Here is a 16,507-nt window from a genome sequence, read left to right on the forward strand (position 1 = left end):
GGTCCAATATTTTTTTTTATCTTTAATCTGAGAAAAAAGTCCAAATTTTGACTTTCATCCCAGAATTCTGACTTTAATCTCAGAATTCTGACTTTTTCTCAGAATAATAAGACAAAAACGTGTATTGGACCTCACTGTTTTTGTTTTTTTCCAGTAGCCTTAATCCTCTTCTGTAGGGGGGGCGAGGTAATGAACAAGAAAATAACAAAATAATCAACAAAATGAACACAGATGAACTAAAACCATCCTCCCACGTCCAGACAGGTCAGGTTCTACACTCTCCGCCAGACAGGAGGCGCTGTAAAGCTGAAACCGTATTTACAATCAGAGAAGAAGAGTGAGTTCGATCCATATGTTGTTAGCCGTTAGCCATTAGCTGAGTGGAGTTGGTCAGCACAGAGTATCAATGGACACACAGCGGAGTTGAAACCACATTTCGGAGCCTCTAAACGTAAGAGCAGGTAGGACTGTTTCACCTGCAGACACAGCTGGAGTCACGTGACTGATTGGAGAAGTGACGGAGCTGACATTATCTTAGCACAGAACTCATAAACAGACAAACAGCTGAGAGTTAGCGTCATAATGTACATGGTTAGCAACAGTCAGCAACAGTTGGCCTAAATAAGTGTTATCTAGTGGCTAATGCTATACTTTAACTCTAATCAGTAATCAGTTAAACAAAGCCATCAGCGCTGATTGATTTAATCATGTGTCAGTTTGTTTATGTTATACATACAATACAGTTTAGGTAACCGCTGACGGTCAGTTAGCTCTGTTTGCTAACCGGTCACTGCAGGCTAATGAGGAGTTAGCTGGTCAGCGGGGAACTAGCTAAACTCAAACCTATCAACACTGCGTTCTAAGGGTGAGTTTATCCTACAGATTAAAGGGCAGTACAGTTGGAGTAAGGTTTGTTTTGCGGATAAATGTATTGCTTTGTGTTACAGTCACATAAACTGCATTTAATTCTGTTTACAATAGCCAAGGTACTAATAGTACAGCAAATGTAGTACCACTTTAACACTAAGTCACATCAAATCTTATGAATTCAGACTGTATTAAAACTAGAAAGAATGTAATGTACTCAGATGTCATGGTTCAGCTGTAGCACTCGGCTCCACAGCAGAATAATCTGCGTTATTCCATTCCAAACCTTAGGGAAGTAAAAATGCTCATGTGTTTTTAGCCTAATGTATTAAAAGTCGAATCAGCACAAAATACTCAATAAATATGAGTGTCCACATTTACTTTTAGCTGCATGACTTTAAAGGGCTGTTTTAAGTTATATGTAATACAAGTATTTAAAAACTAAACTTGAGGAGTGAAATAGCTGATCTATTTGAATGTAATAAGTTCATTTGGAATTTATAGTTGACTCTCAGCTGCCGAAACCACTGATGAAACGGTGGAGCAGTGGATTGTGTTAATGAAGAAGTATTACCCTGCAAACCCTGTCTTTGTTGTAGTACAGTTGAAATGCAGAATGGTTCATTTCAGATTCACAGACATGTGGAGCAGAAAAAGAAACATGTAACAACCTGTTTTTTATTTGACACATAACATTATTCATTCATTTTCTGAACTAATGAGAGAAGGCCGACATGTCACCAGTTCATTACATACATGTACAGATGAACAACCAGTCTCACTTTCAAACATACATAGTCAATGTGTAAAGTATGAAGTAAAAAGTATGAGTGACCTATTAACTTACTGAGGTTGGGAACTTATTAAAGTAGGATGGTGGTACAAAGCCAGAGTATCTGGAGAAAACCGACAGACACAGGGAGGCACACTTTCTATATGCAGACTCCACACAAACAGGACCCACCAGCTGGCACTGGGATCAGGACCTTCTTGCTATGAGGGGACAATGCTAACTACTGCACTACTGTGTTGCCCACACATTATGACGTTCTGATATCTTGTTAAAACAACATGAACCTCATGTTTAAAAAAAAACAAATAAAAAGAAGAATATAGGTTATGTACTGGATATTGACTGATTTTTAAAGGCAGATATAATGAAGATAGTTTGGAGCAAAAACAGATAATAGTCAGCAGGTAACACACCCACCCTCTGTTCATACATGTCTGAAATGAACTAGGCCAACTTCATTATAAGCCAAATAACTTTGGAAATGAGCACCTGTGTCACTCACAGTAGCTGATCACTAAATGTGAAATTAATGACTTTCTGTCATTTGAGCTGTTGATTTTCCATCAAAGTCAGTATTTACAATTTTGAAATCTAATGTTTACCCTTTCAACCATTGTAACTATTTTCAGCTGACAGTTTGTAAAATTTCCTTTTGTAACAGATTTAATGGTTTGTCTCTACTCAAAATCACAGCTCCTCCTTCTGTCACCTCCTCTGCCCTGACCTCTGACAATTTTCTCTGTGTTCTGTTGGTACAGGTGGAGGTGGGTGGAGCTTCCAGTGGTCATGATGGAGGATACAGATCCAGATCTTTCCCCCTCCCCTTCAGATCAAAACAGCTCCTCCCCTTCTCTCTCAGTGTGCTCTTCCCCCTCCCTGTCCCTCCCCTCCACCCCCTCCTCATCCTCTTGCCCCGCCCCTGGACCTGCCCCCTCTGGTACGCCGCCGCTTGGCGTCATCAGTGAAGGTCCAGGTGAGCTCAGTCTGGTGATCGATGCTGAGGTGGCACAGAGGGCATGTCAAGAAGTCCTGCAGAAGGTCCGCATGAATCAGACTGAGGTGAGAAACAAATGAGTAGAAATACTGTAAATTAACATAGTACAAGTTAGTAAAGAACAAATAACAGATATCTCATTAATGTACCAAAATAGAGTAAGGGGAAAAAATGCAAAACATGCAGCATGATGAAAATGCCTTCAGAGACGACATGAAACAAAAATTAGGGAAGTCTATTTTTACAATAGCATCTGTACTTCCTCTTTCCTTGTTGCAGGTGGAGGTGGACGTGGGTGGGTCTCAGAATGGGGCGGGGCCAGAACCTGCTCTTAGTGTCACCATTGTCAAACCGGCTCAGATTCAGATCCGGGAGGTAGAGGACGACCCTGGTTCAGTGAAGAGTGCCCGACGCCGGCAGAGACACAACCCTTCTAAACAGTCATGGCTGCTGCGGCTGTTTGAGTCAAAACTGTTTGATGTTTCCATGGCGATCTCCTACCTGCATAACTCAAAGGAGCCGGGCGTACAGGCCTATATTGGGAACAGGCTCTTCAGCTTTCCACATGATGATGTGGACTTCTATCTGCCACAGCTGCTCAACATGTACATCCACATGGATGAGGATGTTGGAGACGCCATCAAACCGTATGTGGTGAGTGTGACCCACATCTTTATGGTACAGGATCTAAATCATCCATACCTGATTCCTTACTAGCCCTGTAATAACCCTGTGTTACCTGTAGGTTCACCGCTGCAGACAAAGTATCTCCTTCAGCCTTCAATGTGCCTGGTTGCTCGGTGCTTACTCATCGGACATGCACATCTCCACACAGCGACACTCTCGGGGCACCAAACTGAGAAAACTCATATTGTCAGATGAACTCAAACCAGCTGGAGCTCGTGCTCGCCGAGATCCCCTGGCTCTGACCCCCTTCTGCCCTGCTGTATCTGGGAGTGGAGAGCACGGCCTGTCACCCTCCAAACGAACCCATCAGCGCTCCAAATCAGACGCCACCGTCAGCATCAGCCTGAGTAGCAACCTAAAGAGAACAGCCAGCAATCCAAAGGTGGAGAGCAGCCAGGATGAGGTAGGATGTCATACAACAAAGGACAGGGTAAACAGGGAAATAGAATACAGAAAATGTGTCATGTCATCATGTGTTTCATCGTCTTTACTGTTCAGTTTTTAACATGTTATGTGTTATTGACCTTTTATGGACATGAAAAACCTGGAAAATTGTTCATTCATTCATCAGCGTTGGTCCACTTATCATACGTTATTCTTTAGATTGTAAAATCCATCTATTATCCGAAATCCTACTATTATGTACTCGTCTTCTGTAGGGCTTGAAAATCGCCACTTATTTCCTGTCCTGCTCTGGGTCTACCCAGTCAGCATCAAGTAAACCTTTAAGCTCTGCCCAGGAGTTTTCAGGGCCATTTGGAATACCTTCCCCATAGCAGGGACTCGGTTAGACCCCGTAAAGGTTCTGTAATTTGAGCCACGGGGTTGGTTCCTGCAGTAGAAGCACACACCGATGGCCTCGGCTCCATAAAACTACCCTGAAGTTCCTGTAGTGGAAATGCGCCTGTAAAGACAAATGTCAGGTCAGCCAGTTTCAAAGTCTTCTAGTGTGCGGTCGGCATCAGGCTGTGCCATACATCCTTGTTGATGGAGGTAAACATGTTAATATTATTCTCTAAATATTCATTGCTGGCCAATAATATCATTTATATCATTTAGTGCCCAGACATGTTAATTATATGTATGGGAAACCCAGGTATTTCCAGAGCAATTCAGTTTAAGTCTATAGAACCAGATGCTTTAAGAGTAGCATCTAGTGGTCATCAGATGAATTAGGAATGAGGACATGCGTCATTTCACATGACACATCTTGGAAGGTGCACCATTTTGAACTTACAAGCTATTGGCTGGTATGGGCAACAGCATAGTACAGACGTGCAGGGAAGAGCCGTATGAATCAAGATTTAAGAAAAAAAAATGGATAAGGCAGCGGTGAAAGCAAGGGGTCTCTATCGGGAAAAGCTCAACATGACTACAAAGCAAAGGTATTTGGAGAAGATCGGAGATATGAAGGATATAGACCCCTATGAGCTACCGGTGTTCACTGGTGTCTGGTGCAGGGATCTGGACTCTGCCACCCTACATGCAGTTAGTTAAAGCTATACCTACCGATGTGGCATTTCTCACAGCACTTAGTAAAAGTTTGAACATGAACAACCCGCCTCCCTCCAAAGCCCCGCCCCCTTCCCTCTGCCTGAGCTCTGAGGCTCCTCCTCCTCTCTCCTCATGCGTGATGGAAACGGAGGAGGAAGCAGAGGTGGAGGTCCGGTCCGTTTTGGCGTGTCCGCGGACCCCTCCCTCAGTAATCAGATGCATCATCCACCTGCCGCGGGCCCGCGGCTCCTGTTCCATCAGTAGACCTGGTCTGTGCAGTACTGGGTCAGTGTCTTCACTGCAGTGCCCACGGGATGGGCGCGCGCACTGTGAACCCGCGGCCTCCGCGAATTTTCCGTGGACATTTGAAGTTTCATAGTCCATACAATTATCATCCTACATCATCTTACAGTGTGTGACACTGTGTACATGTACCTGTATGAGTCCCACCGTCATAAAAGCTGAGCTTTATGCAGACCTGTTCAGTCCAGTACAGCTGACTTCCGGACTTTTATCTCCATCCTTCATTCATCAGACTCCTGTTTGTGCCCCTCAGTTGTTGTTTCTGTTCATAAATCCGTTTTATCCCTTCCACATGTGCATGTCAGTTCTATCCAAACACATCCTAGACAGTAGACTGTGGTCAGTGACAGGAGAAGCAGCACCAGTGAAGCGTCAGATTCAGAGGTACACATATGGGATGTGAGAGGGCGATAATGGATCGGTTGCTGGACGGCCGTAATGGATGATTGACAGGAGGCTCAGCCAGGTTCGGCCAATTATTTTATTCGGACCGACTACAATGATTGGTCAGACTTTTATCAGAAATATATGAGAATTAAACATTTTTGAGTTTCAATGCCTGGCGGATTTCTTTTACATTTTAGTTTGACACACACTTATTAGGAGCATTTTAAGATGACAAAAGAAAAGTGTAAAAATGCCACATCATACGGTATAGCTTTAACTATCTCATTTTCGGCATAAGTTACTGCACGGTGGAAGAATTCAAAAGCCTTAAGTCCCTCGATAGCTATGAGCAGTTTCGCTGTGGCTGGGTTCAAGGTTTGGCAATCTACAAGTCTGATAACTGTGAAAACACTGTGGGGCTGTCAAAGGTCAGCCTTTGGATAGTGCAATGTTTGCATGTTGTAATCAAAGGGGTAGTCGTGGTGAAACACTATCAACATTGTTTCATAGTCAGTAGACAGCATTGTTTATGTTTTTGTTTCCTCACTACATTTCTGTTCCATGTATTTGTAAAGTGACTGGGATTGGATTCTAGTTTATTGATGGTCTGGTTAGTGTGTTTGCTGGGTTAGTGTGTGGGAATTGTAAATGTATTAATCTAGTCGGAAACCCAAAATAACGTACCTCTGGGTCTCTATGTTTGCTGTGTCAATCAAAGGAGTAACTGGAACAGTTTTTAATGCAGCAGTGTCTCCCAGGCATCTTTGATCGGATGGATTTTACAGACAATTTACAAAAACAATGAACGCACTGTAATGTGACTGTTAGCACCTGTAAGTTAAAAATGGCGAAATGGGGCGGGGACGCTGGTCGTTACATCATCTCCTCAATCCTAATTACGTTTTAATATACTTAAATAAGGGACTCGCTTTCGAGGTGTGGGTCTCACCCATGGTGTGAACCGTGTCCAGGCTCTGTAGGACCAAGCAGGCGGATCCACAACACTGGACACATGAGCTCTGTTCTGACCTTTGACCTCTGACCCCCAGGACAGCAGCTCCAGCTCGGACAGTCTTGAGTTTGAAACTGGTCCTGTAAGTTTACCTCTAGGATACATCATGGGAAATGAAGGCTGTGGTTTCTGGTTCTGTTGGTTTGTTTCTCTGTTTAATTTTTGTGTCTGTGTTGGATCCAATCAGCTGTTTCAGGCTCTGGGTAAACAAATCAGAACACACTGATCTGAGTACAGTCTGTGTTTCCTCTCTCTGATTGGCTGACGGACTCTGTGTTTGTGTGTCAAAACCACCATTGGTCACATGACACACACACATCAGACCTCTACTTTTCTCCTTATCGGTTCCATGTTAAAAGACTGGGTCAAACTGCAACTCCCAGGGTGCATTTCAGTAACAGTCAAAGAACTTTATATTATCCTGTTTCTACCAAGTGAAATCTGTAGCTTCAGCTCCTTTTGGTCAAAGTATGTTAGTTCAGTTTTTGTTTAGTAAAAATACGTAATGTTCATGATGCTCAGTGTTTATGTAGTTTTATTGTTTTGGGTTTTTTTTTTCACACTTTATATATATATATATATATATATATATATATATATATATACTTATTTATTTATATATATTTATATATATATATATATATATATATACTTATTTTTATATTTATATATATATATATATATATATATAAATATATATATACTTATTTTTATATTTTTATATATATATATATATATATATATATATATTTTTTTTTTTTTTTTTAGTTTTTTTTTTTTCATGTATTTTGCATAGTTTTGGTTCTTTAAGTGTTTTTTTTCTGATTTAGTTTTAGTATTTTTAATAGAAGGTCATATTTAGTTTTCATCTTTTATTATTGTTTATTTGGTTTAATTTTCTTTTTTTATTGAAGATAGAGATAGAGTGAAGCTGAAGCTCCAGATGACACATTGTAGAATCACTCTGAGGCCTGTTCTCATGGCAGCAGTAACTGAGGCTCATGGGTATTGTAGTGTTGTGAAGCACTATGTGATCCTTGCTTCGTCCTCCGCAGCCTGTCCGTCTGGCTCCTCAGAGGGAATTCATCAAGTCCCTGATGGGTATTGGGAAGCGTCTGGCCACGCTTCCCACCAAAGAGCAGAAGACCCAGCGGCTGATCTCAGAGCTTTCACTTCTCAACCATAAGCTGCCGGCCCGAGTGTGGCTGCCCACGGCCGCCTTTGACCACCACGTAGTCCGAGTGCCGCACACTCAGGCCGTGGTGTTGAACTCCAAAGACAAGGTAACACTTAACACACACAAACACATGTTGACACAACAGGATCAGCTTAATTAATCAAGGCCAAACCATCCATAAAACGTTTTCACACGGTAAAGGATTCAGACTGAGCCTACCTCTTTTCTTTTAGAACATTAGAATAAGGCACAGCTGCTTATTCCAGACGAGGAAATGTGAAACTCTAGAACAAGGGAGTAAAAGAGAGATGAAAATACAGCAGTTTTTAAAAACACATGTATTAAATTAAATCTATACATGTAACAGTGTACAAGACCTGTCAGATATAACAATACATAAAGATACATCCCAGACAAGAAAAAATAGAAGGTGCAAAACAAAATCAGGTTCTTTTTTGCTTGTTTTTGTCACTTTGACTCAGTAAAAGATGTGGAGAGCGAAGTTATCCTATGTCTGTTATTTGTAAAGAAAAAAAATCACAACAAACTCCCTCTATTTCAGCAAACATGTCCTGTGATAATATTAGTCCAGTCTGATTCAACATCTCTGTGATTTGGGAGGATTTGCAACATTTTTTTTCTCATACTGAAACCACCTATTGATCTGTTTCCCTTCAGGCTCCGTACCTGATCTATGTGGAGGTTCTGGAGTGTGAGAACTTTGAGACATCCAGCGTTCCAATACGGATTCCTGAGAACCGCATCCGGAGCACACGGTCAGTGGAGAACCTCCCAGACTGTGGCATGACGGCAGAGCAGCGAGCCGGCAGCTTCTCAACGGTCCCCAACTATGACAACGATGATGAGGCCTGGTCTGTGGACGACATCGGAGAGCTACAAGTGGAGGTGGGTCCAGTCAGAAAACAGGCATCGGTTTAATGAACATGAAGTCTGTGTGTTACATGTGTGTATGGATCCCCACAGCTGCCGGAGCTCCACACGAACAGCTGTGACAACATCAGTCAGTTCTCAGTGGACAGCATCACCAGCCTGGAGAGCAAAGAGCCAGTGTTCATCGCAGCTGGAGACATTAGGTACAAACATACACTATGATGCAGTAGAAACACAAGGTCAGGATGTGCCATATCTTTTATACATGTTGACCTGTATTTTCAGGCGGCGACTCTCAGAGCAGCTGGCTCAGACCCCCACCACCTTTAAAAGAGACCCAGAGGACCCCTCAGCTGTGGCCCTAAAGGAGCCATGGGAGGAGAAAGTCCGGTACGTACTGGACCTCACGTGTTGTTTTTCTAGTTTCACACTATTTCACCTACAACACCAACCCTTTATCAGTGCAGATCCTGGAATTTGCTAAAAAAATAAAAATAAAAAAGTGAAAATGGTCAATTTTAAAGCTGTTCTCCAGATCCTGGTTGTGATGTTGGGCAGGTATCCTTCATATATAGCAGCCGTATTGTGGTGGAGGAGTTTTAGAACCTGCAAAAAGCTGTGTTGTCGAGGGCAGTTTTCCCTGGGTAGGGTCCCAAGGCAAACTGACCCCTGGTGAAAGGTCAGACTAAGAGTCATTTGAGGCAATGATGAGTGCAACAGGTACGTTTACATAGTGAAAAATACTAACCTCAAACTTTCTTTGCAAAATTACAATCCCAAATTGGCATGTTTTCATGAGTCACTGTTAAGGTCACTTTCTCCTCCTTTCCCTAAACTTCAAATTATTCCCATTCACATAAATTACACTTTTGTAACAGCATGATTATTAGCTTCACTGTGTACAACTCCAGCAATACAGGTAGATGACCGGCACCGCGGGTATTTGATTTTTTGTACAAATACTTATGTTGTAGTCTGAGATTCAGTTGAAGCCATCATTGCAGAGTCCGTGTACATATCTTACCCAGGTTTATTATATCCATGTCAAACAGAGTGATTGGCATTAAAGTTTGGCATCTTACAGTGTCCAGGTGCCTTTAGGGTCACAGACCATCTGGACCAGCCTGAGCTCCTCCAAGAGGCTTAGACTGTTTAATTATAGTCAGGTTCACATCAATACACAGTGTCAGATCTGGACCCAAAGTACTTACTGTAGAGGGTCTGGACTCTGTTCCAGTCTTTGTTTATGAACAGTAAATCAGTCTAACCAGTGTTTTTGGAGTCCCTGGATGACATTGGAATGGTGTACGTAAATGTCAGCTGACCTGGTTCAGTGGTTTATACAATTTTACACAGGAACTTTTTGAAAGAAGGTCCGGAGCATAAACTGGCAAAAGTGCAGAATTCTGGGTGTTTTTTCCCCTGTAGTTGACCTCTTTTTTTTCCCCTGTAGTTTCTTCTAGTTTACCTGTACTTTCAATATATTTCTGACTGCTCTACTTGCCCCCTTCAGGCGGATCCGAGAGGGTTCCCCATACGGTCACCTTCCCAATTGGAGGCTGTTGTCAGTCATAGTTAAATGCGGAGACGACCTGAGGCAGGAGCTGCTGGCTTTTCAGGTTCTTCAGCAGCTACAGGTGAGGCTGTGACGTTACCTCATCACCCACTTCACTCACAAACACCTGGAACCTCACCTCTTTCCCCTTTCTCCTTCAGTCTATCTGGGAACAGGAGCGAGTGCCCCTCTGGATCAAACCCTACAAGATCCTGGTCCTGTCTGCGGACAGCGGGATGATTGAGCCGGTGGTGAACGCCGTGTCGCTGCACCAGGTGAAGAAGCACAGCCAGCTGTCTCTACTTGACTACTTCCTGCAGGAGCATGGATCCCCCACCACTGAGGCCTTTCTCAGTGCTCAGAGGAACTTTGTCCAGAGCTGCGCCGGATACAGCCTCATCTGTTACCTGCTTCAGGTCAAGGACAGGTATGACAGCTGACGCACAGCCTGAAGGCATGAGAATCAGCTCTTTTCTACTGCCATTGTAACATTAGACGCTGGAATTGGTTAACAAAGCAGCTTCTAGCTTCTTTAACAGGAACTGTTAACTTTTGAACTAAGAGCAAAATCAGTCAGACTAAACTATGTATCTGTTAGCTTCTCTTTGTTTTATCATTAGTAGTAGTATTTAAAATGGATTATTAGAGTTTTGAAGAGTTTCTTGTGATCCTTTAACTCCTTGTCCTCATCTGTCCATGCAGGCACAATGGGAACATCCTATTGGACGCTGAAGGCCACATAATTCACATCGACTTTGGCTTCATCCTTTCAAGTTCACCAAAAAACCTGGGCTTTGAAACGTCTGCCTTCAAACTGACCACAGAATTTGTAGATGTGAGTTTGTGGTGTTTCTTACAGACATAAACCACCCCTGTGTTCCTGTATCTGGTAGTGGAGGAGGTTCACAGAGGGCCATGTCAGGTCTTTTCCATCAGATTACTTCTGGTTCTTGAAGTGGTTGTCTTCAGTACTCTTAGAACCTTAGTTCCTTCAATAAACTGGACCATGTTTTAAGAGGTTTAGAGCAGAACTAGTCATGGATGTGTCATTTTAACTTAGGACGTTGCAGCTTACAGACCATAACATATGAAGTCCACTTTATAACTATGGCTTTTGAGTATTGTTGGTCTTTAAGTTGGATTTGGTTTATTGTATCTTCTTGTTCCTTTGATACCAGTTTTTGTTTTCTATATTTTCCTTTAACTTACTATTTGACTAAATCCCTTCCAAGCACTTGATTGAATCTCCAGTTTTTTTTTTTTACATATTGTAGTTGTTGTCCAACCTGTAGAGTATGACAGGGACATAGGTGAACACTTCAGAAGAAAACCGGCTGTTTTTTGTCAGGGCTAAACAAACTGGTTCAAAGTCTGGATCACTGGTTCAGCGTAGACAGAAGATCCATACTCTGAGGTAGTTTGTCTTAGAATCTAAGACTTAGGTTGACCATGAGAGGATCTGAATAGAAGGCTCTGTTGTCACCAGACTTAATATTACTTTAACAAATGAACAGCAGGTCATGTGATGCTTCAAAAAAAAAAAAAAACCACATCTGTTTATATATTTGTATGTTTGTTCCAGGTGATGGGCGGTCCTGATGGAGACATGTTTAATTACTACAAGATGTTGATGCTTCAGGGTCTAATCGCTGCCAGGAAACACATGGACAGGGTTCTGCAGATAGTAGAGATCATGCAGCAAGGTAACTCAGTTTCCGTAAAAGTATTGATGTCTGAGACCAGGATGCCGTACACACTCTGAACTTCTCCCTGTAACTCCACCCCCTCCCTTTGGCCCCATCCCCCAGGCTCCCAGCTGCCCTGTTTCCATGGTTCCAGTACGATGCGAGGTCTGAAGGAGCGTTTCCACATGAGTCTGACCGAGGAGCAGCTGCAGCTCCTGGTGGATCAGCTCGTGGACGGATCGATGCGTTCGCTGACAACCAAACTGTACGATGGCTTCCAGTACCTCACCAACGGCATCATGTGACCGACAGCTGTGTCATGTGATCTGAAACCTGAGAGAGAGAGTGTTAAAGTGTGTGTGTGAGCTGTGAACAAACAGAGACTGTTTTATATGAACTGAACTGAACTGAACTGGACTGAACTGAACCTGCAGGAGCCTGGGCTGTGCTCGATTCTGATTCCACTTAATGTCTTTCCTTGGTTTTAACTTAACACTGTCTCACTGGATTAGTTTAGATTTAGTCTGTTTTGTGTTCGTTTTTTATTTAGTATGTGTTTGTTTTATATGTTTTTTAGCTTTGTTTGTTTCACTGTCTTTTGTGTTTTTCATGTTTTTAGTTTAGTTTTTTGTTTTTAGTTTAGTCGTCTTTTCTTCGTCTTCTTCTTTGTGTTATTTCTTCATCTCATTCAGACTCTTACTGTTCTTCTTCCTCTTTTTCTCCTTATGGTTTCTGATTGGCCGCTCAGCCGGACTCTTGGCCAATCAGAGCGCAGTGTCGTTTTAAATGTGAACCTCAGCAGGTGGATGTTTTTTACATGTGACAATGAGCAGGAAGTGACATCAGACTGTTTACAGGACCGTGTCTGTCCTGACTCATTAAAACTAAACAGTGTTTGACCTTTGACTCCTGTTTGCGCTGTATGTGACATCATCAGACCAATCATCAACATTTTATGTATATATAACAAGTGATTTATTTATTCATTTTCCAAACTACTTAAACCTTGAGTGGGTCACAGAGGTACCTGAACCTATTCTAACTGTGAACAGGTGAAGGTGGGGTTTACCCTGGATATGTCGCCATTTCATCACAGGGCTGAGATATTCACACGATCAGTCATTCACTCTCATATTCACACCTACAGCGATTTACACTGTTCAGTTTACATATTAGTTAATGTACGAGGAAGGGCTGAAAAGTTCATAGCCTGACTAAGAAGGAGTTATTGCACAGCTATGAAACTTGGCATACATTAAATTCAACCTTTCCTGATACTAACTGCATGGTTTCCTTCCAGATAAATCGGATAAATAATTTAGGACTTTGAAAAGTAGTACTACGGATATTTCATGAAAATGCTTGCTTTTCACCCCTCCCTCGTTCTCCCTACCCCTTTTGAATTCAGCTTCCCAGTTTTGCACAGTTGATAAACCTGAAGCATCATCCCCTATAGTAAGCATGTCAGCATGAATGTCCTTGGTGCTAACCCCTTTTTCTGCAGACCTTTGATAAGACCACGGTGCCACAGATGATTCACGAAATGTCTCTGGTACAACTTTTCAAAGTCCTAAATTATTTATCCAATGTGGATTAATCTGGAAGGAAACCATGCAATTATTATCAGGAGAGGTTGAATTTAATGTATGCCAAGTTTCATTGTTGTGGAATAACTCCTTCTTAGCCAGGCTATGTACTTTTCAGCCCCCCCCCTCGTATTTAGATGGTAGGAGGAAGCCAGAGAGAACCCACCACCTCAAGTGCTTTATAATGGTATGAATCATTTTCTTTCCTTCTTAAAGCTCTTTTACTGTTAATTCTGTAAAGACATAGAGATGGTGATGTGCACTAACGACCAAGCACAGACAGTGATGATAATGTCAGGAAGTAAAGATTAACATACGGAAATACTGCAACTCCCAGGATACATTTCACCAGCGATCACGACCCATTTGATTGTATCAACAAAACAATATGTGAACTTCTGCTCCGATTTGGGGGAAGGTCAGTTACCATGGCTACAGCTGTGACTTGGCTGCAACACTACAGGTATGTTTACAATCCTCCACAGGTCTTACCGGCTGTTTCCTTATAGCAACTGCAGCTTATTGTTCAGAAAATGAGTAACAAATAAGCTTTTTGTTTTTTTTTTTACTAATTTAAAGACACGTACAAAAACCCCACATGAAACTAAAAGCAGTTGAGCTTGTCATCACACTAATAGGCTTGTTCTACACAGCAGCTGCTAATTGGTCGAACTTGTAATTTGTTTTATTGATTCATCAGTTTGTTTTATAGAAGGAACGTCATCAACTTCAACATTTTAAGACAAATATTAATCACAGTTGTGTTTTTTTTATGTATTTTTTGTTTCACACCTGAAAACAAAACAGTATGACTGTAAAAGATCTGTTTCTCTCTGTAATTATATAACCTTCTGCCACAGCAGCCGATTGGTCCGAAATAAAGGCTGAGCTTCACCAACAAACAGAATTTGATTAAAGATTTAAGATCAGAGTTCTGATTCTGTCCATCTCTGCTTAATAAATTCAAGTTTCATTGATGAGAACCTAAGTTAAAAATTTAAATAAATATGCAGAGATTTCTTTACCCAAGTTAAAATTAACAAATATGTTCGTGACAGAGTGAATAATAACATTTGTCTCCTCATATTCTTTAAAATGTTACTGGTCTCTTAGTAAATAAACCTTCAGTGTTTCAGAATAGAGACACATCTAATATTTGATTTCAAGAGAAAAACAAGGAGACAATGGAAAAATTAACCTTTATAACTGATAAACATTCTGAATAACTATTAAATAGTTTAGTAAATCAGGATTTTAAGTGATGCACAAGTAAATATACATGCATTACCAGCATATTGTCTGAGCACTTTAGTTAAATAACTTAAAAATGATCCAAATTCAGATCCTTTTAATACCTGAAAGAAAACATTTGGTGCAGTGATATAAAGCTGAAACTCATTGGTGATCCTGTTTTCTGCTCATCTCTAGAATTAACAAACTGTAATTCATTTGTGTAAGTGGTGCAAAATGTTCTAGGAAAACATAAAGCACTAAATTATTATCAGCTAGAGGACAGGGTAAAAGAATATGAAGCTCAAAATTAATTTCCTACACTTACAATTTGATTTTTTGTTGCTGTAAGGCAGAGGTGTCAAACTCATTTTGGTTCAGGGGCCATATTTAGCCCAATTTGACTTAATAACCTATAAATAATGACAAATACAAGTTTTTCCTTTTTGTTTTAGTACAAAAAATATTTACATTTTACAAAAAAAAGATGTGAATAACCTGAAAAAAACAAAAATTTCATTTGAAAAATTAGTGCAATTTTAACAATATTATGCCTCGACTTATTATTTACACATGTGCATTACACACAATGTTACATAAACATTTGGTAACAGGCAGAATATTGTTAAAATTTTGGAGTTTGGAACTAAAATTTGAACAATTTCTACAATTTTACATCTCATTAACACAACTACAGATCACAGTGGATCCATAAATGCACCAAACATTTAGTAACAGGCAGAATATTGTTAAAATGCACATTTCTGGTTGTTCATCTCTGTTTTTATTTATGTATTTATTTGCATTTTATTGTGAAAGAATAGTTTTGTAAATGTAAATATTTTCACAGTGTAATGTTATTTTTTTCACTTAAACTTTTTCCACATAATTTTTTTACAAAGAAAATTTGGAGTTGCCATTATTTATGGATTATTGTGTTGTTATTTTTATTTGAGATCACATTGGTCTGTGTGTGGAACCTGAACCAAAATGATTTTGACAACCTTGACTGTTCAGGTTAATTTTTGCACTTTCATCCTGCGGGCCGGAATGGAACCTTTGGTGGGCCAGATTTGGCCCTTGGGCCGCATGTTTGACACCTGTGCTGTAAGGGATGAGCAGATGAAGAACTTAATCCAGATATTTGTGGAATATGAACCAGGTACCAATGGTCTTCAACCCAGACGTGATGGTGATTACTGTAAAAACCAGAGGACAGTTTCTAACTAGAGCAGTTTTGAGAGTGATGGACTCCAAATGATGGATACTACTGATGTTTATTCTTCATTGGGCAGTAGGTACATGTGTTTTAGAGTTAGTTGATATTAGCTCTTGTTGCGCTCATGTCCTCTGAACTGGAGTTACATCCACTAACTAGTATTGTTAGTGTGTTCTGTAGTTTGTCATGTCACAAAGAAATCACAGAAGAGACACCAGGACATTTTTCATCCTTAGAGTGTCAGTAGAAAATAAAGAAAAAAAAAAAATCTCTGACGATAAAACTGATTCAGATTCACATATTTTATTCATGCACTGAACAGTTTACAACAGCTGTACATGAAAGGGAACCCCAAAGAAGCAACAGTGCTTATAGATAGGGGACCCAAGCAACTGACCACATCTTCACCCACATTCCCCCTCCATCCCCACCCCCCACCTACATACTCATCACCACCCATTGATACTCATGTGCAGTCATTGATATAAACCACACACCAACATCCACACAATCACACATAGGTACATGTGCATACATATACTCAGGCAGCATCTTTTCCACAAAAAAAAAAAAAACATGATTCTGACGGATTATATTATACATAGGAAGACAGTAGTTTCTTTCTAA

At 40.9% G+C, this 16,507-nt stretch overlaps 1 protein-coding gene across 3 annotated transcripts; it reads left to right on the forward strand.

Annotated features, from left to right (window-relative positions):
* The first annotated feature begins 337 nt into the window (after window positions 1–337).
* Window positions 338–12,150, forward strand: pi4kb (phosphatidylinositol 4-kinase, catalytic, beta). 3 transcript variants are annotated; one of them, XM_030157766.1, is made up of 14 exons: window positions 338–461; window positions 2,419–2,719; window positions 2,934–3,308; window positions 3,400–3,744; window positions 6,575–6,619; window positions 7,593–7,820; window positions 8,393–8,620; window positions 8,699–8,808; window positions 8,891–8,995; window positions 10,119–10,242; window positions 10,322–10,587; window positions 10,863–10,995; window positions 11,743–11,863; window positions 11,969–12,150. In XM_030157766.1, exons 2-14 carry the CDS (start codon window positions 2,447–2,449, stop codon window positions 12,148–12,150), a joined length of 2,535 nt encoding a protein of 844 aa, XP_030013626.1. In that variant the 5' UTR covers window positions 338–461; window positions 2,419–2,446. The 3 variants fall into 3 exon arrangements, with proteins under 3 accessions (XP_030013626.1, XP_030013627.1, XP_030013628.1); XM_030157767.1 differs by lacking the exon at window positions 6,575–6,619 and having other exon boundaries at window positions 2,419–2,720; window positions 2,929–3,308; XM_030157768.1 differs by lacking the exon at window positions 6,575–6,619.
* Window positions 12,151–16,507: the final 4,357 nt, after the last annotated feature.

Source organism: Sphaeramia orbicularis, chromosome 16 (assembly GCF_902148855.1).
Source record: "Sphaeramia orbicularis chromosome 16, fSphaOr1.1, whole genome shotgun sequence".
NCBI lineage: Eukaryota > Metazoa > Chordata > Actinopteri > Kurtiformes > Apogonidae > Sphaeramia > Sphaeramia orbicularis.